We start from the raw sequence: 27,957 nt of genomic DNA, 5'->3' as shown, positions 1-27,957 counted from the left end.
CAAATAACTAGACAAACAAATAAACAGACAAACACACAAACAATAAATGGACAAACAAATACACAGACAACAGAAAACGGACAAACAAATAAACAGACAAACAAATAAACAGACAAACAAATAAACAGACAAACAAATGGACACACAAATAGATAGACAAACAAATAAATGGACAAACAAATAAACAAACAAATAAATAAACACACAAATAAACAGACAAACAAACAAATAAAAAAACAAATAAATGAACAAACAAATACACAAACAAAGAAACAAACAAATAAATAAACAAATAAACAGACACAATAGACAAATACACAAATAAATAAATGGACAAACAATTAAACACACACACAAATATACAGACAAACAAATACACAAATCATTACTCCATAGCACGCTAAGGAGAAACAGCAGTACAGAAGTTGATGCAACTCACTTGGCTCCGCTAACTGTCAACTGACCAAAATTCACCTGTCCTGCTTCATTGGTTCTCTGCGGGTGAGTGGCCGGCTCGAACTACAACCAACATGTCAGACACCACTGAGACATAATAAGTTGTGCATTTTTACAACCTTGAGACCAGCCGTCTTGCCAAGCGCAATCTTAACGTTTTCTTCTGGTGACACGTTTCCAAATTTATCGTAGAGTTGGATAATGAGCGCAGCAGGCAACCGAGACTCGTTGTACACGTAAATCGGCTACATGAGAGCAAAAGTTAAAATGAGAAAAATCTGGTGTGAAATCGATTTGCATTATTAGCAATGCACTTGAAAATATTTTACATGTATAGTTACACAAAGCACCCGCATCACTCACAAACCTCCCGCATGCCCCTCTCCTAAACACCTACGCATGCACCAGGGGCCATATTGTCACGTGTCCTTCTCGTCCATCCACGTGGCAGCTGCCCACCCCTTGGTTCTGATGTGTGTTAGTGTGTAGTCACTTTAAACGTACTAAAGCTGTAAGCCTGTGAAACCTACTGACTACAGTACACAAACGTGTTGATATTAAATTATGAGTAGAAGAATGTGTTAAGATTAAACACATACTGTGTGTCATGTGTACTGCCTGCACCTAAATTCAGGAAGAGGTTGATGAGAAACTACATATGTAGTTTGTATGCGTAGTAGTGCCATATTTAAAAGAAAACGTGGTAACACAGAGTGTCAACAACAGCACCCCATGCTGCTTGCTGCACAAATCATCAATAGTAAACTGTGTATGACAAAAACAGCCGGAACAGCTACAGCACTATAGTATACGGTCATGCTGTAGCACTTTTTGCAAAAGAAGGCAAGAAGTTTGCAAAACATTTTTGAGTTCAAGAGTTTCTATGCTCCGGCTGTTGCGAATGTCGGCGAGTATGCTCAATGTGTTAACTAAATGAGATCTGTCATGTCTGTTGACAATGATCTACTTTGTTTTCTGTGTTTGGTAAATTTATTGGTAACCACGCCTACTGCGACCACGCCTACTGTGACCATGTTTAGTGTAACAATGCCCCATAAACGCGCGTTAGACTGTAGCACTTTAAATTTTCTTCAGGCAGGCCTGACAACAACAACAATGAGACGACATTGCAAAGACAAGTCTCCCAATCACAGCATATTCATTAATGTTCTTACTATTATTAGTACAAAATTTTTATACTGAAACTTCTACTTAATTAAACAAAATTTGCATTATATTTTAAGTTAATAAAGATGTAATTAATTAAACCCAAGGAAGAAATACGGTCGATGATGTGATGATGTTGATGATCAAATAATATCAGTATGTATGAATTTTCATTGGCATTGTATCACCACTACCCTTTAGTGCAAACTTAAATAACAAATTTTCAAATTTGTGTTTTATTACTTAGAGATTGAGTACAATTAGCTCGACTGTATTTAAGAAACAACTGCAGCTGCCACACACACACACACACACACACACACACACACACACACACACACACACACACACATTGATACACAAGCTGACACACACACGCACGCACACACACGCACGTGCACAAACACACACACACACACACACACACACACACACACACACACACACACACAATGTCCCTCTCTAACCCACAACAACAACCGCCCAAATTTAATAAAATAAAAAATACATGCCTACCTCCTTTGGATTGTAGTGAAGAAATTTGACTTGAGCGGGACTTCCAGCAACAACCTACACATTATGAGTGTCACAAAACAAGCACCGATGCACAACTAGACAACTTGATACATCAAACGTGACGTAAGCCTTTATTCCTTGAAAGCTCACAGTCAACTCACGAATAACCAATTCAACTTTGTTGAAGGCGATACCATTGATCGTAACCTGATTGTTCTACAACAGAAAATGTGAAGCACCGTTATTCCACAATTCTGTGTTTTTGATTACCTACAAGCAGCATCTGTGTGATATATGTTTAGGACTGTTTGTCTCCTGCTGTCTGACTAACCGCTAACAACAAATGGGTTCTACAGTGTAGTAGTGTTGTGCATGTACGTAGGATGTATATATAAGTTGGGTTTCCCAAATATAGATTCAGTCTTGTGTTGCTATTCATCACAGTGGTGACAGAAGTGAGATGCAAAACCACGTCTCCGAAGACTATGAATGAGTATCACAAGAACAGAAAGAACAGCCTGAAGAGGTACCGAACAAAAGACGGTATCCAATGAGACAAAGAGACGTTATGTGAGACATCTCACACCAGACTAATACACGAACAGATATGAAGAGGTCGAATATCAGTGCACAGATGATGATTTTTAATTGGACGGTGTACCTAATTTTGTAGGGGGAGGAGTGTCATGAGTAGTTGTTGTGTGTCATGAGTAGTGTTGTGCATGCACGTAAGATGTCTTGCGTTGTGCTACAAAGCAAGCCATCACGACAGGATTGTATGTCTCACTGACTCACATTGTATACAAGTCATATATATAATACTTCAATATATTTTTTAATTTTTTAATAATAATTTTTAAAAATCAAAAAATTTGAAAAATAAAATAGAAAATAAATCTATAAAAATTTAAAAATTTTTTAAAATTATATATCATTTACAAATCTAATATTTATTTCTATAATTAATAAATGCTTAAATTCTTTAACTGTGGTATACCGAAGACGTTGTTACTTTCAGTTCATTAACATCCAAGTCTGCACCAGACACATTCAGCTGCTCGCTAAACCCGGGTGGCAGCTACACATCATACATCAAAACACAAACAGTTGAGACGAAGACGACGGTATGGTGTCCTACCTTTGAAAGGATATTGCCAAATTTGTCTGTGCACTGGACGGTAATGACTACGTCGTCTGTCTGCTTCACTTGCACTTGCCGATGACTTGCTATGCACTTGAGAGCACTGAATTCACCGACAGTTGGCCTACAATTACAAGCACCAGAACGTCAATGACACACACACAGTGACACACACACACACACACACACACACACACACACACACACACGCACACACACACACACACACACACACACACACACACACACATGTATGGCAAACACTATCACCATCGACATCATTCAACATGTTGCAATAACAATCTTCACACTAAGCTTTAGCCTTTGCCCTCTTTTCCAGTTACTTGCAAACGTACCACAAAATAATTATTTAATTACCTCAAAAAGTATCAATAAAATATCTCAACAACCATGCAGCAGATGCCTGTGAGTAACCCAAATGACATAACACTCAAGTCATGCTCACACATGGAACGTGCCCGTCATACAAACATGAAACATTGAGACTACTGGTAGTTCAAATACCACTCAAACGTCATTGGTATTGCAAATCACATAAATTTATTTCTTACACATTTTTAGTTTTAAAACTAATTATAGTTACAGAAAATCCTACAAATCATCAAACTCTAAATTCAGACTATTGTATATATAGGTGCTCATTTCATTCCCACCATACCTTCCTTACTTGTTTGACTAGCTGCAATGTGGAAAAACGTATATGATCAGACGCTACATAAGTTACGCCTAATTCAATATTGTTGCCATAGCAATAATCACAGAATGATGTCATCACATAACGTAACATGTGGTTTTACATCCATCAAGGAAAAAACAATTATACAAAATGATCAGTTTGTAACAGCTGTCCCCTGGGTGTAGGGGTGGTGCAATGCAGTCACATTAGTAAGCATAGTTTCTATAGAAATAATACTTCCAGTGATGACGTCACATGACGTAAACTATTCTATATTTACCTTCTACACAACTAGCAAAAATTATTCGAATTTATAAGTTCCTAAACGATTTCCTCAACGGGTAGGGGTGGTGATACAGGGAAGGACGTACACTCTGTGTATGACCCCTATGACGCATTAGAGAAAACTTGCTCGTTTTGTTCACTCACAAATAAAAGTTTGGAAATGTACTATATTAAATAGCAAATTTGTGAAAGCCGACAAGTTGCATTATTTTCTTTGTATGACATACCAACCCTACTGCTACTCTGTTTTCATATCATGCTGTCTGAACACTGACAGACAAACCAAACACGCACTTGATTTGGAAACTGCTCTCGATGCCCATTCCACTCAGACTGACTTCGCAATATTTCATCTCCGAGACGACCGACGGAACCTACTCAAACAGCAAATACTGAACTAATACATAACGAGCACACTGATTACCATGCAAGTATAAATTCTATCCATTAAACATACCGGTATGCCGGGTAATAGACCAGACATGACAGACTCCGTGTTCAACTTGTTTGTCCAATTCACCTGCACAACAGCCAATGTCAACAATTCAGAAACACCCACAAGAACCAAACACTAACCTTAACATTAGATGCAAAGTCGTTGATATTTACTTCCCTATTTGCCTCATCGAAAACAGCAAATGCTGCAAGACAAACACTGCAATTGAGAGGCTACGTATCACTAGCTTGAGTTGCCCCTGTCATATGACAACTTACAGAGTCCTGTGACGGTCGATCCGACGGGAGCTGAAATGTCTTGTTCAGGAAGCAACTGTTTCTTTGCTGCTGACCCGACAGCTTTGTGATAAATAATTATCTTAGATGGAGATGAGCGTGGCTGTACTATGACTTTTGTTTCAATAGCAGGGATTTTGTCATTTCCCTAAACAAGATCGTAAAGGGATTAAACAGCAAGTCAAGTATACTCTACGCAATATTTTCAACTACAAAGAGACAGATAGATGGACGGATGAACAGACAGACAGACAGACAGACAAACAGACAGACAAACAGAGAGAGATGGACGGATGGATCAGGATGGACAGACAGAGACACAGACAGAAAAACAGACAGACAAACAGAAAAACAGACAGACAGACAGACAGACAGCCAGACAACCAGACAGACAGACAGCCAAACCAACAAACAGACAGAAAAAAGACAACAAAACACACAGAGAGATGGCTGGACAAACAAACAGACAGAGAGACATACAGACAAACAGACAAACAGACAAACAAAAAGACAGACAACCAGACAGACTGATAGACAGACAAACAGACAGACAGACAGACACCAGACAATAGGACAGACAAACAGACAGACAGACAGACAGAGAGCCAGACAAACAGACAGACAGAGAGACAGAGAGACAGGCAAACTGACAAGTGAGCAAGAACAAAACCATTAAATAGATAGACAACAAGCAAAACAAAGGCAAGAGCAGCATCAAACAGACAGAGCAGCATGAAGGGCCGCCATGTGCACATCAATGTAGATTACAGGATGACACAACAAAGCAAGTAAATGGACCATCACAAATAACACAGCAACTACTACCATACTTATCTACTCACCATTACTGATATCTTTGCTTGCAGTCCACAAGTCGATCTTCTACCAGTGAACTGTCTCTTGATCATAATGCTTTCACCAGAAAATGTAGCTACTCCATTAGAGCAATCTGCATAGTACGTTGGCAACGAATCAGCTCCAGACAGCTAAAATCCCACATATACAAACTGAAAAACTAACAAACAGGCAAAAAGTCAAACAATACCTTGCATACAAGCTTGACTTGTGAATCTGTTATAAAGTTTCCACTGCAGTCCTTGACGTGAACGGTCATCTGAAGAGATTTGTAATTCTCGACCAAAAAGGGACCAGCAGAAACACATTCGAGCACGTGTGGATTTCCTACAAATGTTAAGCAATCTCTCTCACACACACACACACGCACGCACGCACGCATGCACGCACGCACACACACACACACACACACAGAGTCACACACGCATGCACACGTAAGCAATAATATAATTATTTAAGTTGATAGTAATAATAAATGACCTGGTATCAATCTTAATTTCGTCTCGAGATATTCAGATTGTATAGTAGCGACAGACACTTTCAGTTTGAATGTCTAGATGAGGAAATCAGCGTGTCATACAAATGCTTTACTTATTGTTGTTTTTGTTTGAATGGTGCACTAACCTGTCCTGAGGTGTTGTTGACTTTGGCAGTTGCTACTACTCCACGGATTGTCACTACGTTGCCTTTAGTTACACCATCTTTGACAGAAAAACTAACACCGGCAGCAGATAGTTGGGGTTCTGATCCAGGAGGTAAGCGAGCTCGATTGTTGAACTTGTCAAAGAGTTCGAGTTGGACCTAAAATATCAGACATACAATATACTCACATACACAGACACACACCACCCCCACATACATCCCAACATACATCCCAACACACACCACCCCCACATACATCCCAACACACACACACACCCACACACCCACAAACACACACACCCCACACACACACACATTTTACCCCACTCCCACTACACTTCCACTCCCTTCCACCCCACTCTCTCCACACACATTTTACCCCACTCCCACTTTACTTCCACTCCCTCCCACCCCCACTCTCTCCACACACATTTTACCCCACTCTCTCCACACACATTTTACCCCACTCCCACTTTACTTCCACTCCCTTCCACCCCACTCCTCCTCACACATTTACCCCACTCCCACTTTACTTCCACTCCCTTCCACCCCCACTCTCTCCTCACCCCGCTCTCGCATCACCCCCGCTCTCGCATCACCCCCGCTCTCACGTCACCCCCGCTCTCACGTCACCCCCGCTCTCGCCTCACCCCCGCTCTCGCCTCACCCCCGCTCTCGCCTCACCCCCGCTCTCGCCTCACCCCCGCTCTCTCCTCACCCCCGCTCTCTCCTCACCCCGCTCTCGCCTCACCCTGCTCTCGCCTCACCCCCGCTCTCTCCTCACCCCCGCTCTCTCCTCACCCCCGCTCTCTCCTCACCCCCGCTCTCTCCTCACCCCGCTCTCTCTCCTTACCCGCTCTCTCTCCTTACCCCCACTCACACACACACACACACACACACACAAACACATTTTACCCCACTCCCACTTTACTTCCACTCCCTTCCATTCCCTTCCACTCCTTTCCATCACCCACCCCAGCTCTCTCCTCACCCCAGCTCTCTCCTCACCCCCGCTCTCGCCTCACCCCCGCTCTCGCCTCACCCCCGCTCTCGCCTCACCCCCGCTCTCGCCTCACCCCCGCTCTCGCCTCACCCCCGCTCTCGCCTCACCCCCGCTCTCGCCTCACCCCCGCTCTCGCCTCACCCCCGCTCTCGCCTCACCCCCGCTCTCGCCTCACCCCCGCTCTCGCCTCACCCCCGCTCTCGCCTCACCCCCGCTCTCGCCTCACCCCGCTGTCGCCCCACCCCGCTCTCGCCCCACCCCGGCTGTCGCCCCACCCCGGCTGTCGCCCCACCCCGGCTGTCGCCCCACCCCCACTGTCGCCCCACCCCCACTGTCGCCCCACCCCCACTGTCGCCCCACCCCCACTGTCGCCCCACCCCCACTGTCGCCCCACCCCCACTGTCGCCTCACCCCCACTGTCGCCTCACCCCCACTGTCGCCTCACCCCCACTGTCGCCTCACCCCCACTGTCGCCTCACCCCCACTGTCGCCTTAACTCACTGTCATCCCACCCCCACTCTTGCCTCATCCCACCCCCACTCTTGCCTCATCCCACCCCCACTCTTGCCTCACCCCACTGTCATCCCACACCCCACTATCCCACCCCTCTTCTATCCCACACCCCTCTTCTATCCCACACCCCTCTTCTATCCCACCCCTCTTCTATTCCACCCCTCTTCTATCCAACCCCATTTCTATCCAACCCCACTTCTATCCAACCCCACTTCTATCCCCCCTCTTCTACCACACCCCTCTTCTACCCCACCCCCTCTTCTATCCGTCCCCACTTCTATCCGTCCCCCACTTCTATCCGTCCCCCACTTCTAACCCTCCCCACTTCTAACCCTCCCCACTTCTAACCCTCCCCACTTCTAACCCTCCCCACTTCTAACCCTCCCCACTTCTAACCCTCCCCACTTCTAACCCTCCCCACTTCTAACCCTCCCCACTTCTAACCCTCCCCACTTCTAACCCTCCCCACTTCTAACCCTCCCCACTTCTAACCCTCCCCACTTCTAACCCTCCCCACTTCTAACCACCCCCACTTCTAACCACCCCCACTTCTACCCACCCCCACTTCTACCCACCCCCACTTCTACCCACCCCCACTTCTACCCACCCCCACTTCTACCCACCCCCACTTCTACCCACCCCCACTTCTACCCACCCCCACTTCTACCACCCCACTTCTACCCACCCCCACTTCTACCCACCCCACTTCTACCCACCCCCACTTCTACCCACCCCCACTTCTACCCAACCCCACTTCTACCCACCCCCACTTCTACCCAACCCCACTTCTACCCACCCCCACTTCTACCCACCCCCACTTCTACCACCCCCACTTCTACCACCCCCACTTCTACCACCTCCACTTCTACCCACCCCCACTCCTACCCACCCCCACTCCTACCCACCCCCACTCCTACCCACCTCCACTCCTACCCACCTCCACTTCTACCCACCCCACTTCTATCCCACCTCCACTTCTATTCCACCTCCACTTCTATTCCACCCCCATACACCCCACTTCTATTCCACCCCCATCCACCCCACTTCTATCCCACTCCCACTTCTATCCCACTCCCACTTCTATCCCACTCCCACTTCTATCCCACTCCCACTTCACCCCCACTTCACACCACCACCACCACAACCACCACCTAGTGATCTTGTGGATTTGTACAGCCTGTTTACAAAGAATAGGCGTGGTTTAAACATTATTTTTTAGTTTTTTATATTAAATTTTATTTGTAAGTATCAATGTCTTCGCTTAGACGCTGCGACGTTTATGTTCAACTAAAACGGCGTGGTTACCGCGACAAGGGCGTGGTCAGCAAGACTAGGCAGCTGCAGTGTTTAAACGAAAGCGGCGTCTATTTTATTTGCTAAAGGCTCTCTGTCCGTGCTTTAGAAGTGTGTACGTGTACACGCTGTAAGTTTGACACCTATTCAAGACAAGAACGCTTGCATACAGGCAAGCATTTCACACTTTGAGACGTCATATCATGTGGTGGAACAGTATCCGGGTAGTCTGAAGAAACGTGCCTCGCGTACCGAAGTCGTACGATTTTTCCTTCAAACTTCGAGCAACAGATAAAATGCGGCGTTTAATCGAAAAATACAGTATACTAAGTATTATATTTTTCAGTTCAAGTTTATGTTTAATTAAATCTATTTGTGCATGCCAATATACCTGAAATGGTTCTCCGACTTTGTATGGCTCTTCAAGTGGCACAATTTTAAAACTCGTTGCGGGTGCCTCTGACGACAACAACAACAACAGTTGCAAAACCTTTTTAAATTTATGCACCTTTAATAATAGCCTCATCCCCAGACTCACGTGAGCTGGACAGTGTCCAGTTCCCGTATTAGGGTGGGTGAAAGTGCAATACGGGAATCGGACACTACCTAGCTCACGTGAGTCTGAGGACTAACATGATGCTAGTACTACATGCTATTTGCGAAAATATTTTCTATCATTTACAAAAGACCTTATTTCTGGTTCGTTTTTAAATTATTTTTACTCAAACGCTCACAAAGAAAGAATCCAACAGACATACCAGTTACTACGAAATTGATGGTCGACGACGGCAGTTGAAGACTCTGTTGTTGCTTGTCACCGTCCAATACAACTGCCTGTAATTTCATCGTATGAGAACCGAGATGCTTTAGCTCGCCTGGCGTAGACATAACAAATTGGTAAACATAAAAGGCACCTTTGTCATGCAATCACAATATTTTTTGACATGGAAATTTCATATTGATATGTTAAAATGTCTTTTTCATGTTTGCAAACAGATGAATGGACAGACAGATAACTAGACACACAGACAGTGACACAGACAGACAAACTAACAGAAAAACAGACAGACAAACAGACAGACAGACAGACAGAAAGACGGACAAATAGACAGACAGAAAGACGGACAAATAGACAGACAGACAGACAGACAGATGGACAGACAGACGGACGGACAGAGACAGATAGACACACATACACACACACACACACACACACACACACACACACACACACCACACACACACACACACACACACACACACACACACACACACACACACACACACACACACACACACACACACACACACACACACACACACACACACACACACACGTTCAGACGGACAAATAAACAAACATACATAGAGACACAGACAGACAGACACATAAACAGATAGACAGACAGATTGACAGACAGATACATAAATATACAGACAGACAGACACACACACACACACAAACAAACAAATAAATAAATAAATGCAACACAACTAACTTATCATCCTAAACCAGTAGAACCACTTTGAACTGTACTCTCCAACATGTCTACAGATCTCTTTCTCTCCACATGTCACCGTCTGCTCGACACCAAGTTTCCTTCCCACAGTGCCGGCCAGTCGACCAATTGTCTCTCCCTTCCCATTCAGAATCTGAACCTGCACTGGACCAACCGGTTTCCCACAAACAACCTTTCCCTTCTCCTTCACTTCATTGTTCTCAGGAAAGCTGACTTCGAGCACTTTAGGTAACCTAATCACACATAAATATATGTATTAATTAACTAATTAATTTTAATTAATTAATTTTAATAATTAATTATTAAGACTAAAGTTAACTTGTATCTCTATACATGTAGATAATTTTCTAATACTGACTTCAATTGCTCTTCCTTGATGATCTCTAATATTTCTTCCTCCGAAGTTTGTCTGTCGAGTTTGGTTAGAGGATAAAACTTTGCAGTGGTGTAGAGCATCGTTGGCTCTTGATGTATTTCCATCTCGCCCGTGTTGGCAAACGTGTCGCCATCATGGCGTCCGTAGAGCCAAAAGTTTACCACACGCCCACAAACTAAGGGATTAGTCCGACACGTTTTCACCTGAAACAATAGAGTTGGCAATCTAGTTTGACTGGTTCTCTCGTTTGTATTTATCTATGCACCATACTCATGCTTCTGCCTTTCTATCTACGTGCACTACTGCATGATATTGTCTTCCAGTCCTTCTTACTGTTAGCCTCAGTAGTTATTCTTTTCTCCTCCCACTTGAGGAGTACCGAGGCTATCTCACTGTCTCAGTGTAAAGTGTATTGATATAAATGTACTGCAGATTCCATGCCTGTGGTACAGTGCTGTGCACGAGTCCTACGAGAAATCCTATGAATCTCGTGAACATGTCAGGTAGGAGATTCTTCTAATCCCTATCAGTTTGCTATATGTGTATTTGGATATTATTTCTATATATTTGTTTTGACTATTATAATGCTAAGTAATGCTTCAATTAAAGTGATTTCAGATCATGTCAGCTGCTAATTCAGTATGACAGATAACTGTTTGATATATATCTAATATATAAAGCTCAATATATATATATATATATATATATATATATATATATATATATATATATACCGACATGAACAAAATAATTATAGGGACACCCCGCTGTGGGTATATAGTAACACAATAATTAGGTCACAATTTACCAACTATCAACATTCCTAAGAACTTAATAGTTACCGTGTTGATTGTTAGGTTTCTTCAGAATACTGTAGATCCCAAATAGTTTTCTTTACGTTTCCTATTGCGGAAAACGAGAGCTAAAAGTGTATGATGTCATGATTGCGAAAGCATGGTAGGTTAGACTCTCTCTGATTTTGTCTAGTGGCTTATAAAAAAAGCCGGTTTTAATAAAGCAAAGAAAATTTGAAGCCCTTCACCAGTTCCTCAGTAACAAGTGTTCCCGCCTCTCGCCCTCCTGGTTGCGTCCAGACGTCGCAGAACACTTGCGTCCGGAAACGCGCGACTGCTGCCACGCCTCCTGTAAAGCATTCCAGAGCTCAGCTGCAGTTCTTGGTTGGACGACGGTTGGCAGCAGTTTTGATTTCATGCCACAAGTTCTCAATTGGATTCGCATCAGGCGATTTTGGCGGCCAGTCCAACAGTGTGACGTCATGCTGGTGTAGCCATTGTCTTGTTGACCGAGAGGTGTGGATTGGCGGGTTGTCCTGCTGGAGGACTAAGTCGTTCGTATCAGTGCATGTGCTCCTCCAGAACCTGTTGGTACGCCGTGCTGTCCAAACGACCTTCCAGTTTCACCAGAGACCCCACACCATCACACTAGCCGCGTGCTGGACCGTACGGTCACAACATTTAGGGAGAAATTCCTCACCTTTGCGACGCCAAACGTACAGAGCACAATCGTTTCCTATGCTGACTTTTGACTCATCTGTAAAAAGAACAGATTTCCAGTCATGCAAAGACCACCGTGTGAGAGTGGTTGCCCATCCCAGTCGCAAACGCCGATTGTTTTCTGTTAGCAGTGGTTTTTTCTAGGCCTCCGAGCGTTCACTCCTGTCTCACTGAGACGACGACAGACTGTTCTATCTGATACCTGCTTGCCGGTTTCTTCAGTCAGCTGATGCGAGAGCAGTCGTGATGGTGCTCTGCGGTTCTGCAGTGCCATTCTCTTCAGTCGATGATCTTCCCGGATTGTTGTTGCCTTCCCACGTCCAGATCGTTTTTCATAATCGCTGCTGCCATGGGAAAGCCGTTGAAGGCACTGATGAACGGAATTCCTGAAGCGGCGGACAAAAGCTGCAATCTGACGCACAGAGTGGCCAACTGAGTGAAGGGCTTCAATTTTCCCTCAAGTTTTCGGACTCAACTGTTTGCCTCGAAGCATGGCTGCAACTCGTCAAATATCGCACGGAACAAGACTCTGCAACTGCGTGCAGCTGAACGTTCAGGCTAACTTATCACATGAGTTTGGAGGTCTCAAGGGCAGCGGCTTTAGTGCAGCTACGAATTTAGCGGTAGCAGTTTGAGGTTTGTGACGTAAAACGTGGTCCGGAAGTGGCATGTCGGTGTTCTTTTGTCGCTGTAACTTTTTAGTTTTTGTCTTAGTAGGATTGCTTTGTAATTAATTAGTACGGTATCACATGGTTTTTTGAATACGTTGAAGTTTGCTTATTGCTTAAAATGGCAAAGCAATTCAAGTTGTGCTGACATGCGCGAAATCCATACGTAAAAACAGATGATTCGCCTTTTTTCCATAACGTTGATAAGAGGACCCACAAAAGTGCTTTCACTGTCTACTACAGAGCATTCTTAGATTGCATGCCAAAAATGAGCGTCCAAGAGCGATGAACGTGTATAAAGACAAGAAAGAAAAATAGCCGTCTTCCTTCTTTAATTAAAGCAAACTAGATGCGCAGTAGGTAGTCAGTACAGCTGCAATCATGAACTCAAGCTATGTTACATGACCCAATCCAAGAAAAAAGAAATTCAAAACATTTGGCTTTGCTAGAGAAAAATTCAGTGCCAAAGTTTCACACACAAAATGCCAGGAGTCCCTATAATTTTGACCAATATATATTTCAAAAGATAGCCCCACGAATAACCAATGATTTAGACTACCTAGAGACAACAACCATTTTGTTGTCAAGTCATACTACCCTTGCCTACACAACTCACCACATCTCCTGACTGATAGGTCTTGCCATCGAGCTCGATCCTTTGATACACGCACCATGGATGCTGACGACGCTTGCTTTCCACGTTTTCCCGCCTCCGATCTGATCCTGTCTGCTCGATAAAATGCACCTCCTTGTCGAATTTCTCATGACAATCGCGTAGCCAATGCTGAAAGTGCTTCCTAATGTCACGAATCGAACGACCATCCTTCACATCAAACAGACTGTGAACCAACACAAACTTGAAAGTACACACATCACAGTGGCAACAACACAAGCAATGGACAGACAACAGGCAAGCAAAAAGAGTCACATGACTCACTCGACTAGCAGAGATTTGCACAGACAAACATGTAAACAAAAATTGAGAAAAACACATATGCAGACAAGAAACGACACGTAAGCACGCATGCGCAACATGATGCACACACACACGCGTACACACATGTACACGCACATACACACACACACACACAGACAAACATACACGTACGTACGTACACACACACACACACACACACACACACACACACACACACACACACACACACAGACAGACAGACACACACACACAGACACACACACACACACACACACACACACACACACACACACACACACACACACACACACACAGAGACACAGACACAGACACACACACACACACACACACACACACACACACACACACACACACACACACACATATGCAAACACGCACACTCATTTGTCGATAAGTTAAACACCTACATCTGTAGTTATTGATCAATTAATAACAACGAAATGTAAAATCAATTAACATGAAAATCGAATACTTATTAAAAGTAAAACACATATCACCACATCATTCTTCACAACTTACACTCGTCACAACCGAGTAGATAATAGTATTGCTCTTTTCCTTTAACTTCACTGGCAGATCGATGAACGTCAGTTTGTTGGTGCTGACTTGAAAGGCGTCGTTAGTAAAGAGACAACCAGATATCCTAGTACACAAACCATGTACTTAAAACAAATCATGCATGTACCTATACCTCTAAGGAATAAATCAGCCACCTAGAATAGCATTCCAAAGGAGCCGTCGTTGTCGTCCGCTTAGATGGCTCACAGAACTCAAGCCTGAATATAACAAATAAATTATTTTTCTCAGGTCGTCAGATCAAATTTGTAGTATGTCAGATCAAGTTAGTCTCGCGCAGCCAAACCCTATACGCTGGGTCATACTTGACGCGGCAAAAAGGGTCTGGCTACGCGAGACTAAGATCACGTGTGTAATCTGTGAAATCAAATTGCAATTGACAATGTGTCAAATCAAACTTGTCATATGTCAAACCAAATTTGTAACATGTCAAACCAACTTCCTTGTATTTAGCAAGATATCTAGTCAAAGGGTTAGATGCTGACTGCCGTTCATCTCTACACTAAGTTCACACAAATCAAAGTCAAGCACTGAATTTTCATATCCAATAGCTTTAGTGGAGACGAGTAATCATGTTGTGCGCTGCATCACACACTGCCAAAAGCACTGGTCTGTGGTAATAAAATTGGAAGATTTGCAAATTGGAAATTGACCTAAATTAATGCGCAATTATATGTCGTTTCACTTCTCTGTATGCTTCTATACTTCACTGGGTTTGGTGATTGTTGATCGTAGCTCTATTTGAGACAAATGTGTAATAATAGCATTGATTGTGATCCATGCACTGAAAAAGGTCTTGCACATTTATTAGATATCTCGCTAATTTGATTTGACATATGACAATTTTCATGTGACAAATTGTTCCGACTACTCTCGTAGCGTACGTGAAGGCAATGCACGCTATTTCTAATTGGATTCAACGAATCGAGATCCGGTGTGGATCGAATCCACCTCCCATGTGAATTGGATTAATTACAATCCGTGCGATCCAGTTGCAAGTGTGGACAGGGCTTTAATGCACATACAGTTTACGACTGAAAACGAGAAAAGTGTAAGTAAGTTACAAGCTATAATACCAAACAAAAACCAATTAAATATGCAATATTGTATGACTGTCACATACGCATATGAAGAAGTCATACTGTCCACAGCATCGTTTATTTCTCTAAGGACTGTCCGTTTTTCGACGTTTTCGTAATATATCTCCTAAAGACTAAAGCTAGGTTTACAATATGACGCTGGCGACGACGCTCAGGCAGGCGTCATATTGTAAACACTCGCACGTCGCGTCGAGCGTCGTCAGCGCCGCCGAGGCTACAGTTGATTCAAGTTCAACTCTAGCGTCCAAACCGGAAGTGCTCCAGCGTCTATCAGAAGCACCTGCCTTTAGTCCGGTTCACAGTACGACGCTGGCACAGCGCCCTGGGAGCCTCCTGGACGCTGACAAGAACACTCACACGACCGTCAGCGACGACGCTGGCGCTGTACCATTCACAGTATTGCGTCTGACGAGCGTCCATCGCACAAAGAACATACTGCGACAGTCGTAAAGTAACAACTTGTGTACAATGTAAAAGTGACAGACATGGATGACGACGTTTTGCTTTTGTTGCGCTGCTGCGCCGTAGTCTCGATCAAGCGTTTTCTTTCATCCTTATGACCTTGTAGTCCTTTGACTGAACTCGCCAAACACAGGGAAAACCACACACATTCAATGAAAACTTTTGTCGACGAATCAATTGCAATGTGTACGAATAAATATCCCGGATACGTCCAGTGACTGACTTTCGATTGGTTCAAACGGAGCACGTGATGTCATTGGACACTGGGTCACTTCCGGCTAGGACGCTCGATTAGAACTTTTCTCTATTCCAGAGTCGTGGACGCTCGCCTAGCGTCGTGCCAGCGTCGTACTGTGAACCGGGCTTTTAGTCGATAAATCAGAGACTAGATCCGGGAGTAAAATAACCGGAAGTAAACTATGGAAGAGAAGCCTACCGAATGTGTGTAAGTATAGGTACGGCTGCTTGTGGCAGATCAAGTCACGGTAGCTTGTAGATGCGAAGAGCAAGAAAAACGCTTGGAAAACGTATCGAAAACCGGGCTCCCTGCAGCAGGCTGCTAAAAAATGTGGAAGCGTCTCCGCGACAACTTGGTGCGAGATGAAATGAAACCAAATCACAGACTTTTGTATTCATGGTATACGATTATGATGAGCATGCGCGTAGTGGCTCGTCGCTGACACTCATGTCAATCGCGCAGCGTCAACGTCAGCATTTTGATACCTACTCGGCGTCTTCGCCAGCATTCTCGCGAGCGTCATCAGCGTCATACTGTAAACCAGGCTTCAACATAAAAAATGCCACCTCCGTCTAGGCGGTCTCTTTGAAGTGTGACGCTCAGCTGAGCGTCAGCGTCATATTGTGAACCATGCAGGCTTAACGCTCGGCTTTGACTGTAAACCAGCCCTTAATTTTGCGTACTGTACCCTGACGTTTGGTCGCGTCACTCTCTTGGTTAGTGCAAGATTGGTTAAAGAAATCACGAGCTGAATTGCTCAGACCCTATATATAGTGGTCAAACGTTCCGCTCTGTTACGTCGAAATAGAACACAATCCTATTCCAACGTAACGTAACGTAGCGTATACTAACGTAACGTAACGTAGCGTAACCTAACGTAACGTAGCGTAGCGTATCCTAACGTAACGTAACGTAACGTATCCTAACGCAGTGTATCCTAACGTAACGTAGCGTATTCTAGCGTAACGTAGCGTATCTTAACGTATCTTAACGTAACGTAACGTATCCTAAAGTATCGTCGTTTAGTCTCTTGCACAGCCCCTCTTAACGCGCGCGCGAGGAGCGGAGAGGGGCTGTGCAAGAGACTATACCGTCACCTGATTCACAGAGAACGCTCGTAAGGTTACGTTACGTTACGTCACGTTACGGTGGTCAACGTCAGCGTCAGCGTCATACTGTAAACCAGGCGTAACCGAAAAAATTACTAACTTGAAACACTAACGAGTTTAAACCCTACAGAATACCGTTATCCAGTCCCTCAGATAGAGCATGCAGTTTTGTAACATTCATTAAATCATGTACAAAAATCGTATGCACACCAACTACCTTCGGAAAAAGATGCGGTTACTATACGAGGTCTACATCAATAACATTTTCGACAATTACGCATTTCATAACATTTGTTTCTCGACTACTATATACAAATGAAAGGGAGCACTAACAGTGCTGAACCTTAGGCGACGAGAAATTGACCCCTTTCCACTTCCGGGGTACTTTGGTTGTACAGTAGAATTAGCAAAGTGCATCCAAACGATAGAAACTTACCTATAGGCGTGTGTTCCTAGAACAACCAATGATTGATTTTAGCCTCAATAACGAGGCACAGGTGTACGTACTACTCCAATGGCAACAACGCCTAAGGTTATCAACACCAAACAGTTGCTGCACATGTACTTTGTACTTGCAAGCAGCACAAATTAATTAACATCATGTGCACTTCACTAGACACAAGTATCCAAAAACTTGTTTATTAAAGGGGCAATCCCATGGAAAAACAACACTAGGCTTCAAAAATAACTCTTAACGAGAGAATTTGAATGGCGTTAGCATTACGTCTGTAGTTGCCTCCGTTGTTGAACTTAAAATCATTGCTTTCTGCAATAAATGACGTCACTGATTTCAAAGTCAACAAAATGTGTGTCGTCCGCCCAAACTAATGAGAAGCGTTTAGTGGTAGGTGTGGGAAGTGTACCAGACATCAGTTTGTATTCTTGACTACGTCGCTCGCTGATTTCTCTTTCTGGCTAATACATAAGGGTGAGAGCTCCATCTCTACTTGCAGGCATCAGCAGAGTGCCACAAATGAGATCAGCTGCTATGCTATCGCTCTTTGTTCGGAAAACGCCCATCCCATGAACCCAACGCAATGAACTAGCGTATACGTAGGATGTATTGCAAGCAGAAGAACACGACTACAAACTAAAAGACGTACGTTAGCTTGTGTGGATACATAAGTACCACTTACCAGTAAACGTTTCCCATTGCGTCATGTGAAAGACACTACTTATGAAAAGCAATCATCTTAGTTCAACAACGGAGGCAAATTGGGGCGCGTAACTAACGTCATTCGGATTCTCTCGTCAAGACAAATTTTAATTAAGCGTAGGTTGTTTTTCCGTGAGACTGTCCCTTTAAACAGATGGCCGAGTCACACTAAACACTTGTTTCTACAGATGGCTGAGAAAGGACACCAGCCTTATCATCAAACCGTAAATCACTTGGGCGCTTTGAAGGTACACTCGAAATTTATGATCAGTAGTCAAATTGGAAGGTCCTGCGTGACTCTACCTAGACTGGCGGACAAGCTCCAACAACCATATGTCGAGATTACACGAGCGCTACACTGTACCAGTGAACGTACGCTATACATTCCAAAGCTGTTTACATGGTCGTTTCCCCATCAAGTTGGTATTTCCGTCGAGTCGAGCGCTATTTCCGGTGAGACGACTACTATAACCCTCGCTACGCTTAAGGTTAATAAGTGTCATCCCACACACGCACAATAGTCTATCCCATAGTCACGTGACGTGCGAGATAGTGGATATGAAGTATTGCACAGTAAGTGTGCAATTAGTTACTTCCGATTAATATGGCATTCTTACTTGTAAACGTCACGTGACCATTTATCATATGATTAGCATATGATAGCTTATACTTACAACACAAATAGACTTTTTGTATTAAAATAGTCATGCAAAAAAATTATCAAATTATATATATATATATATATATATATATATATATATATATATGAAATGTATGTATGTATGTATGTATCCCATACTGTAGGGATCTGACGGAACACACACACACACACACACACACACACACACACACACACACACACACACACACACACACACACACAAATGGACAAAATGGACAAATGTCAAGCCCTCCACATCATTCGTGAATGACGTCAACCTTAAGGTCAGTTGCGGAGATAGCGCCCCCTGCCTCTAGAGACAGGGCCTCCATACGCTACGTGGGGGCTTAGGGCCAGCGCTACAATCCACCTAGAGCTTGGCCAGAGTCATCCAGGGACACTAACTATGGCGCAGCTTTGGGACTGGACACCAAGGCCCACAAGTACCCGTCTGCTGCATGATGTTACTGCCAAGACAGCGGTCATGTCCACCCCAGTCAATGACCAGGTACTCATTTATACTCCTGAGTCGAGAGAAGCAATTGTAAGTTTCTTGCTTAAAGAAATATGCCATAGCTCGCCATCACTGTGACATCCAAATGCACTCTCTAACCAATTGAGCTACAACACCACACCCACACCCACACCCACACACAGACAATTTGAGCTTTATATATACTAGATGTTCCTAACCCGTCGATTGTTGTGTAGGGAATGAGTCTACCGTTCCAGAAGCATTCGAACATCGCACTATTTCCTCGCGCTTTTCTCGACGGCTGGACGGCATCCTCAACATCTTCAATGTCCGAAAATTCTACAGAAAAAAATCGGTATTATAATTCAGTAATATAATTTTTAAAGTTTGAAGAAAGCGACAATTTTGACTAATCATTCAAGCACGCATGCGTCAAAATAAACGCAGCGGCTTCAATACAAAAAAGCCATTCGAATAAATGCGATCTATTTCTCACCCTCTTCAGCGTCCAAAGATACGGGATACGTCTCGTGATCATACTCAAAAGGATGGTATCTTAGCACACCTTCCACTTCTCCAACGCCCTGCACGTCCACTTTGAATTCAAACGTCGATTTCGCAGAACGAATGTATCGCGTTTGCATGTCGTCTTCGACTAGACGAAGAGGCAACATCGTCTTGTCTTTACCAGCTTTCATATGAATCTATAAAATCACGTGACATATATATGTATGTATATATATATATATACATACATATGCACTGAGTGTCTCAAAATCATTGAAAAACAAGTTGAACAACTTGCTGGCTTCTATGCCAAATACACGCACTTTGCTGCTGTACTGTTTGCACTTACAGTGATGTTGATCTGCTTGAAAGAAGTCGGCGGTCTTTCCTGTTTGTCTGCGACGTTTCCGTGCAATCCGTGAAGATAGTAGTGGTAAATATGACTGCAAAACAAACGTATATCCAGCACTAGCATCTAACGTACACAAAATTAATATCTATTACTACACTATACAGACTACTCTTACAATCCACTAAGACTAGACAACGCAAGACAATTTTAAAGTCTCCAGCGACCATCAAGGTTAATGCTATGGGTCGCCAATCATTAACGTCTGCCACAAACGAGCATGCAGACGACAGGCAGGCTTATACAAAAATTTCAGATTGGTAGAGAATTTTTGAAAATGGTAAGGCAACGCCCTCTCTTCGTATTGATATTAACTGGGTCTATCACCATGTCTTCCAATAGCCTCGTCCACAGACTCTCTCGCGCTAGTCTTGTCTGGTGCCAAGACTAGCGCGAGAGAGTCTGAGGACGCGGCTAGTCTTGCAATATCTAGCCTCAGTATTCCAGACTGTGTTCTGCACGTGACTCTCCTCTCCCATCACGTGCAGAAAGGAGTCTGAAGTACTAAGGCTATCCCATATCAGACAAGACTTTGGAATCGTCTGACGGAGAAAGCTTGAAGAGTCTCATGAGAATAGCAATCAAATATCCTGATCAAAATAGCCAATTTCAATGACAGTTGTTGATGTGTTGCTATTAAAGCCGGAAAACTGAAATTGCAAACAAAGGTTACTTGTAGTCTAGCTGAGCACATAAGTAGATGTAGTTCCAATCTTGGGGAATTCCCTAGCAGACGGGAGATGACCGGCTGGACACTCGAGCCTATGCCTGTATTGGCGTTTTTCTACAAAAAAAGGAAACGACTGGCGTATTAGCATCTAACTTTTTATTCCATTCCATAATATGTATGGCCGTATACACGTGTCTCGTCACAAAAAGCCAGCAATTTGTCTGACTGCAACAAATTACAAACAACATGAAAGATGGCCTTCAAAATTTTCCGCGCGAAAACTAAATGCGTGACTTTGAGATATAAAGTTAAAACTAGGCAAACATATTGTGGTAAAGTTGTCTATAGTCCAAATACAACGTATCACATGTAACCCATTAGCCTCGTACCAGACCCTCACCTCGTGCTGTCGTGCCCAGAATAGCGCGAGAAGAGGATCTGGTACGAGGCTAGTAAACCAATACATTCTTACGCGAGCTGTCTGCTCCAAGTCGCAAAATTCTTGGTAAGATACTGAACGTTCTTCTCCGCAATTTCGCTGATGAAGACTGCTGTAAATTGTTCTCTATTCACCTCTTCGTCTTCGATTAGCTTTTTCAGAATTTCGTTACCGCCTGTCTGTAGGTGACTGGCATCTCCAGGCTACGGCACAAACTTAATAATTAATTAATTAAGACAATAATACAACTGAAATATGATTGATACTCTCATTTCTGACGCAGTCATTGCAATCAATATCAATACACATGTCAGTTATCAGTCAGTCAGTCTTTCGCGCTGATAGCAAACCCTCTGTTCTTAACAAGCACGCAAGTGCGTGCGCGCGTTACCTGCCCTGTGTACTTAATCATGTGACAATAACACACAACAAACAACAGTAGCGTTGCTGTATCTATCTATATGAAAGACATCAGATGTTTGCTACATACCCTTCTGTTTCTAATGCGTCCTGAAAACACTGATTTTCTCTCCTTCTCCTTGACCTCAAATTCTTCCTTCGACATACTCAATTCGTGAACATCACCACAATGACGAGTCTTTGAGACCATCTAAAAATGGAAAATTAAAATATCAAACGTTGTATTGTCAGTCCACACACCACACGCACACCCTGTGCACCCATTCCTACAATCTACAAAACTGACTGGATAAGCGTGTCATGCTTATATACATTCCCATAGTAAAAACGACTAGTACCTGTTAGCGCGCGTGTTATGGTGTAACCTAACGTTGAAAAACGCCTTCAATAGTAAACATTGACTTACTCTGCATGACGTTCCAATAAAAAAGATAGCTTGCTTCCCTCCCACTCCAAAGTAAGAGATGTCACTGTTCAATGATCGAGGCGTCTTCTGTTGCACAAACGATTCATTCAAATCGCTAATAAACATATCCACAATAACTTACAATTCTAACCAGCAATACTAGATACATTGTGTAGTGTACTACATATCTAATACCTTCCTTTATTCCGTAGAAACTTAGACAAACGATAGATGGCCCAATGGTTGAGCTGACGAGATGTCATGCCACGCCCATTGTCAAAGACACAGATGACAGGTGAGTCCTCCAAGTACTATCAAACACGATGCAAACGACAAACAAGCGTCATCGAGCCATATAATTATTAAAACTTGCGGCTAAGTTACAAAGGTATGCGCCAAAATTTCAAAATTAAGAATTAGTAGTTGGAATCAACGAGTAGTGCTCGATTAGTAAAATCACGTGACTTACGACAAGCGTGCAAAGTGGAAACGAAACGACATGTATTCAATCAACTTCATCACGCAAGTGGGTACGCAGCAAATCGTCCAATCGCGAAGCAACATTCTCGTAGCCGAAAGTCCCGACTCAAGCCTACGCCCCCGCATCGAACTTTTAGCCGACGATTTCGCGCGACAGAACGTGCGTTTGTCGTCGTCGCCAAACCCATTGGCTACCGCCGCGCAGCGTCGACTTTGCCTAATTGCAGCATTAGCGGGGGGAGATGACCGGCTGGACACTCGAGCCTAACCGGTTCCGGCCCAGTCGAGGATTGACCATCCGGGAATGACGAATGACTGAGTCTAAACAAAGTTTTGTCAAGCACAACTCTGTATACTGTACTAGCGCCAAATTCGCTCTGTCTAACATTTCTGGGGCTAACGTGGCTACCACTATATTGAAAGTGCAAAGCTTCAATCTACTATAGCCTCGCAGTGCTGATTGCAGTCCCGGATGAGTAATGGCAGCTTATCCGGGAGTGCAATCAACACGCGAGGCTACAGGTATAATATTAGTCAAGTGTTGGGATAGAGCAGACCTCGAACGATATTAGTAAAATCTATTAGTGTTCGTTCCATAGCTCGACGTCCACGAACACACAAATGGCAGCCACTAACTAAAATTTTAAAAAGCTCAACAAGCGCCACAAAGACTCAGCAGGTTGCTGGGCTCGCGAGGCCAAATACAACTACCCCAGAAGTGGATGCGGTCAGCTGTGAATATAACTCCATCCAATCACATTGTCGCTTTCCGTTTTGTCACCTTGCTTCCACAACGTAGTAACTATTACACACCTACTGTGGTCCTAGTCGTTGTGTAACTTGTGTTCCATTAATATTTATCGTTTGTTTCCTAGTTTCAACTGCTATTCACGACTTACCAAGTAAAGATCAATGTTCCTCTCTCCCTCGTTCTTTGCAGTCGCCGTCAGTGCATTGTCGATTAACTCGGCGAACGCATAAGCTATAAACGAAATCAGCCAATACAAATCAAGAGTTAGAGTCTCGTGTAGCAAGCTCCTACTCTACTGTACGTACGATAGGGAACCGGGAGGTTTGAAGGCAATTAACGGAACATAATTTTTTGAAATAAAAGTTTAGTAGGGCAAATACACGAGGCAAATTAACGTATACCTCTACTGCGCATGTGCAAAAAGGCGACCACAGTTTAAGCTTTCTCTACGCATGCGCACCTAAGCAGAAGACACGAACAGGCTACTATACGATTTCATTGCGCATGCGTATCTAGACATTAATTAGCTCAGGTAACAAATTCTATTCGAGAGAACTCGACATTTGCCACCTGTCTTCAACTAACCGTCGCGTCGCGCAATTACGTAAAGCTAAACACGTAGCAATATCCCGTATGATCGTCTCGCTGTACACGTACACGTTCAATGAATTTACGTGGTGCGTTAGGTTAGTGTTTGTACTACACAGCAGAGCGATTGTGTTGTGTATCTAGAATATTCTACAGTCTACGTGCAGACAAGCGATCACATGACGTTATTATAAACATTGCGGTCCGGCATACGAGCGGGACAGCGACTCACGATTATGTGCATAAGCAACTGACAACCATTTTTTCTTGCGCTAAATGAGTGAAATCAAAGCAGCTCAGACCACAATTGGTGTACATACCTCGCTACGTTCAAATTCATATTTAAAAATAAACCATTAATATCAAATATCCCCGCAGCTTGCCTCGTGACAAGGTTCGCTGGCCTTTTGGCTTTCCCGGATATTCAATTCCCCAACGCGGCTACATTCATATCAATCCTCCTCGCTACGTTGAGGATTGAATATCCGGGAAAGCCAAAAGGGCAACGAGCTTGGTCGAGGCTATGTACAGCACACCTGTTTTGTCTAGGCAATGCAAGATACATCTCTCCGGGCACATTACGTCTTTCTGGTCAACCTCGTGCACTATCGTGGCTTCCAGGACTCCCTGTCTGTTCCCATAAGTGTGAACTTTGAAAATCTTCAATATCTCCGCTGCTTTTTGGACTTTCGCGATGATCTCGATATCGTTAAAAACCGCTAGGTCTGGCATTTCTGTTTATCAAATTATATAAGCCCTTCCTACAAAAGAAATGAAAAAATACTATTTGTGCATAGCAACGACAAATGGGTGAAGCAATGGTTATTATCCAATTATCTTGTAAGACCAACCGATCAGCAACTGGAACCATCTAGGATAATTGGTGTAACATGGTCCAACTGGAGCAGCTCTTAGTGCTCTAATGAGCACACCTGGTGTGACCTCTACTTCATTACTCACTTCCGAGTTCACACTTACGGGGAATAGACAGTAACTGGATTTGCAGAATGGTGTGCGTGCGCAGCGAAGGCCTACTGTACGGTAGCCTGCTCGTGTCTGTTACCGCAGTATCTACCTGTGCAGTAAACTCTAGGACAGAAAAGGGCTTCTACGGGTAAGAAGTAATGTTTTTTAAAATTTTGATTCCTGGATAACTTCGTGCCTAGCCGAGTTAGGAATTTCTTGGTGCGCATGCGCAATCAGAGTACGCTAATCTGCCGTCTGTCCTACTGAAAGTTGAATCCAATAAAATGATCATTGTCAGCTGAGAAGGCATCTCCATCCCCGATGAATTCATTGTATCAGGTAGCCAGAGCTAGCAATGGTAGCTTTCTCATTGACTAGGCATGGCACGATGCCAACTACATGCAACGTGTGACTGCATGCCTAACTTCAATACCAAAGACCAGCAACGGGACAATTCGTATCGGTAACCAAACCGTTCCCGCCAGAAGTAGTGTAGAGAGGAGTCAGCTGCGCGAAACTATGCACAATGATTGGGTCTTACGCAATGGATTGTGTCCTTCACTGGCATAGTACTCATAGATACCGCTCTTGACTAAAGTGTCGTAGTGCGGAACGTAATCGATTCTTTCATCTGTGGGTGCTAGTAGCTCCTGGTCGGTCGAATGGAGGACGTACAGAGTGCCGCCCTGGACGACGCGATTCTCTACACAAAATTGTTAGAATTTTCTTCGTGCGTTTCACACTACAAAACTGACCGTAAGATGCGTCGTCACTGATTTCCTGTCGGCTGCTGTTCGTGATAACAAATTCCTCTCTTGTATCGAAGTGCAGAGTCTAGACGTAGCGCGCGTTAGTTACACATCGCTAAACGTCTACTTGGGGTCGAAAGCGAACGTGGGAGTCGATGGTAAGTGTGTCGTTTCATTTATTTCAACGCGGAAATGAAATGCCAGAAAAACGTGTGATTTCGCAGTTGCTTACTTCGACCAGTTTGTTCCGGAACGTTTGAAAATCGAAGACGCCTTGTAGAGAAACTATTTCCTCCGGTTTGTCGCCAGTGCGGCGGTCGTAAACGTAGACAACAGGCTCCTCCATTTTCTAAGCGCACTTCTATCTGCGCATGCGTAAAAGAGCGCGAAACGTAGACGTGCCAAGTTACGCGCATGCGTATTAACACGTCGACAGCACAGCTTGCTTTTCGACTCGGTGAGTCACTGTACATAACATCAAGTCTAATCACCGCTTGAAAAATCCGTCCGTGTCGCAATACTCGCTACTGACCGATGCGCAAACGGGAATCGCCCTCTGATTGAACTGCGCAAGCTCAATGACGAAACAGTTGCACTGATCGAAGTAACTGCGAGTGTAGACATTTGATTCTAACAAAATTCCAAACTGTAATTTGTAATAAACACCTTTTAGATTAGACAGGTTTTAGGTGCACGCAGAGTCATGGCTCTGGATGCCCTGGTATGGAGCCTCTAGTCTCAGACTTCAGCGCGAGGAGCGGTCTGGCTACGCAAAGACGAAGGCGCGCGCTGACAATCTTGATTACTCGCTCATCTGTCATTACTTTACAGGCCAGGCCTTGCTTTTGCTAGCATTTTAGTAAACTTTTAGTTCTAACGTTTAGTTTTGCTCAAACTGCAACCAGAGCCTTTCAAGTAGTCTTGTGTTCTGCCTGAACTGTCTGGTCAAAATACAATTATTTTTCAGAGGCACAAGCAGTCAGAAATTGAATACAGTAAAACACTCAAGTGGAACGGCTGAATGCAGACCGACGCACAATACGTAGTAGGTAATATCCGGGTACCCAAACCGTACGTATATTTTGATAGAAAATAAATACAGTAGTGAATGTGATGCAACAAACAAAGGAATTGAACTAAATGTTGATGTCGAGAAAGAATTGTGAAATCAAATAAAAATGAATGCCCAAAATTTAAAATGTCCGGTCAACCAATCTCTTGCTAGAGCACAATCATTGAATGTCCTACCAAAAAATTTGCTGTTTGTTTATTTATCTATTTGTTTGTGTGAGTGTTTAGCTCCCTGTTTGTTTATCTGTCTGTCTGTCTGTCCGTCTGTGTGTGTGCGTGCGTGCGTGCGTGTCTGTCTATCTGTCTGTCTGTCTGTCTGTCAAATACATATATTTCAAATCCAAAGAAATTTCCATCAAGAGCTTTGAAGCAAGTCTTTCCGTAAAGT

The 27,957-nt window shown here is 43.7% G+C and overlaps 1 protein-coding gene across 1 annotated transcript in view; it reads right to left on the bottom strand.

Moving 5' to 3' along the window:
• Positions 1 to 26,848, bottom strand: part of LOC134195628 (structural maintenance of chromosomes flexible hinge domain-containing protein 1-like) — a 43,801-nt gene extending 16,953 nt beyond the window's left edge. Inside the window, exons 1-32 of the mRNA XM_062664682.1 lie at positions 26,731 to 26,848; positions 26,505 to 26,583; positions 26,291 to 26,452; positions 24,344 to 24,426; positions 23,160 to 23,275; positions 22,965 to 23,079; positions 22,629 to 22,748; positions 22,172 to 22,341; positions 20,970 to 21,063; positions 20,610 to 20,817; positions 20,332 to 20,452; positions 15,050 to 15,112; positions 14,856 to 14,979; positions 13,995 to 14,201; positions 11,179 to 11,399; positions 10,800 to 11,053; positions 10,059 to 10,175; positions 9,692 to 9,759; positions 6,474 to 6,650; positions 6,330 to 6,402; positions 6,040 to 6,176; positions 5,837 to 5,980; positions 4,977 to 5,142; positions 4,839 to 4,903; positions 4,720 to 4,782; positions 4,557 to 4,636; positions 3,278 to 3,404; positions 3,137 to 3,217; positions 2,251 to 2,355; positions 2,140 to 2,193; positions 576 to 701; positions 440 to 519 (exon numbers count right to left, since the gene is read on the bottom strand). Of these exons, the coding sequence (XP_062520666.1) occupies positions 440 to 519; positions 576 to 701; positions 2,140 to 2,193; positions 2,251 to 2,355; positions 3,137 to 3,217; positions 3,278 to 3,404; positions 4,557 to 4,636; positions 4,720 to 4,782; positions 4,839 to 4,903; positions 4,977 to 5,142; positions 5,837 to 5,980; positions 6,040 to 6,176; positions 6,330 to 6,402; positions 6,474 to 6,650; positions 9,692 to 9,759; positions 10,059 to 10,175; positions 10,800 to 11,053; positions 11,179 to 11,399; positions 13,995 to 14,201; positions 14,856 to 14,979; positions 15,050 to 15,112; positions 20,332 to 20,452; positions 20,610 to 20,817; positions 20,970 to 21,063; positions 22,172 to 22,341; positions 22,629 to 22,748; positions 22,965 to 23,079; positions 23,160 to 23,275; positions 24,344 to 24,426; positions 26,291 to 26,452; positions 26,505 to 26,583; positions 26,731 to 26,844 (3,914 nt within the window). The 5' untranslated portion in view covers positions 26,845 to 26,848. The remainder of the gene's footprint in view (positions 1 to 439; positions 520 to 575; positions 702 to 2,139; positions 2,194 to 2,250; positions 2,356 to 3,136; positions 3,218 to 3,277; positions 3,405 to 4,556; positions 4,637 to 4,719; positions 4,783 to 4,838; positions 4,904 to 4,976; positions 5,143 to 5,836; positions 5,981 to 6,039; positions 6,177 to 6,329; positions 6,403 to 6,473; positions 6,651 to 9,691; positions 9,760 to 10,058; positions 10,176 to 10,799; positions 11,054 to 11,178; positions 11,400 to 13,994; positions 14,202 to 14,855; positions 14,980 to 15,049; positions 15,113 to 20,331; positions 20,453 to 20,609; positions 20,818 to 20,969; positions 21,064 to 22,171; positions 22,342 to 22,628; positions 22,749 to 22,964; positions 23,080 to 23,159; positions 23,276 to 24,343; positions 24,427 to 26,290; positions 26,453 to 26,504; positions 26,584 to 26,730) is intronic.
• Positions 26,849 to 27,957: the final 1,109 nt, after the last annotated feature.

The sequence above is a fragment of the Corticium candelabrum genome, chromosome 20, assembly GCF_963422355.1.
Source record: "Corticium candelabrum chromosome 20, ooCorCand1.1, whole genome shotgun sequence".
NCBI lineage: Eukaryota > Metazoa > Porifera > Homoscleromorpha > Homosclerophorida > Plakinidae > Corticium > Corticium candelabrum.
Note: the sequence above shows the minus strand (reverse complement) of the source record. Positions and strands in the feature narration are given on the sequence as shown.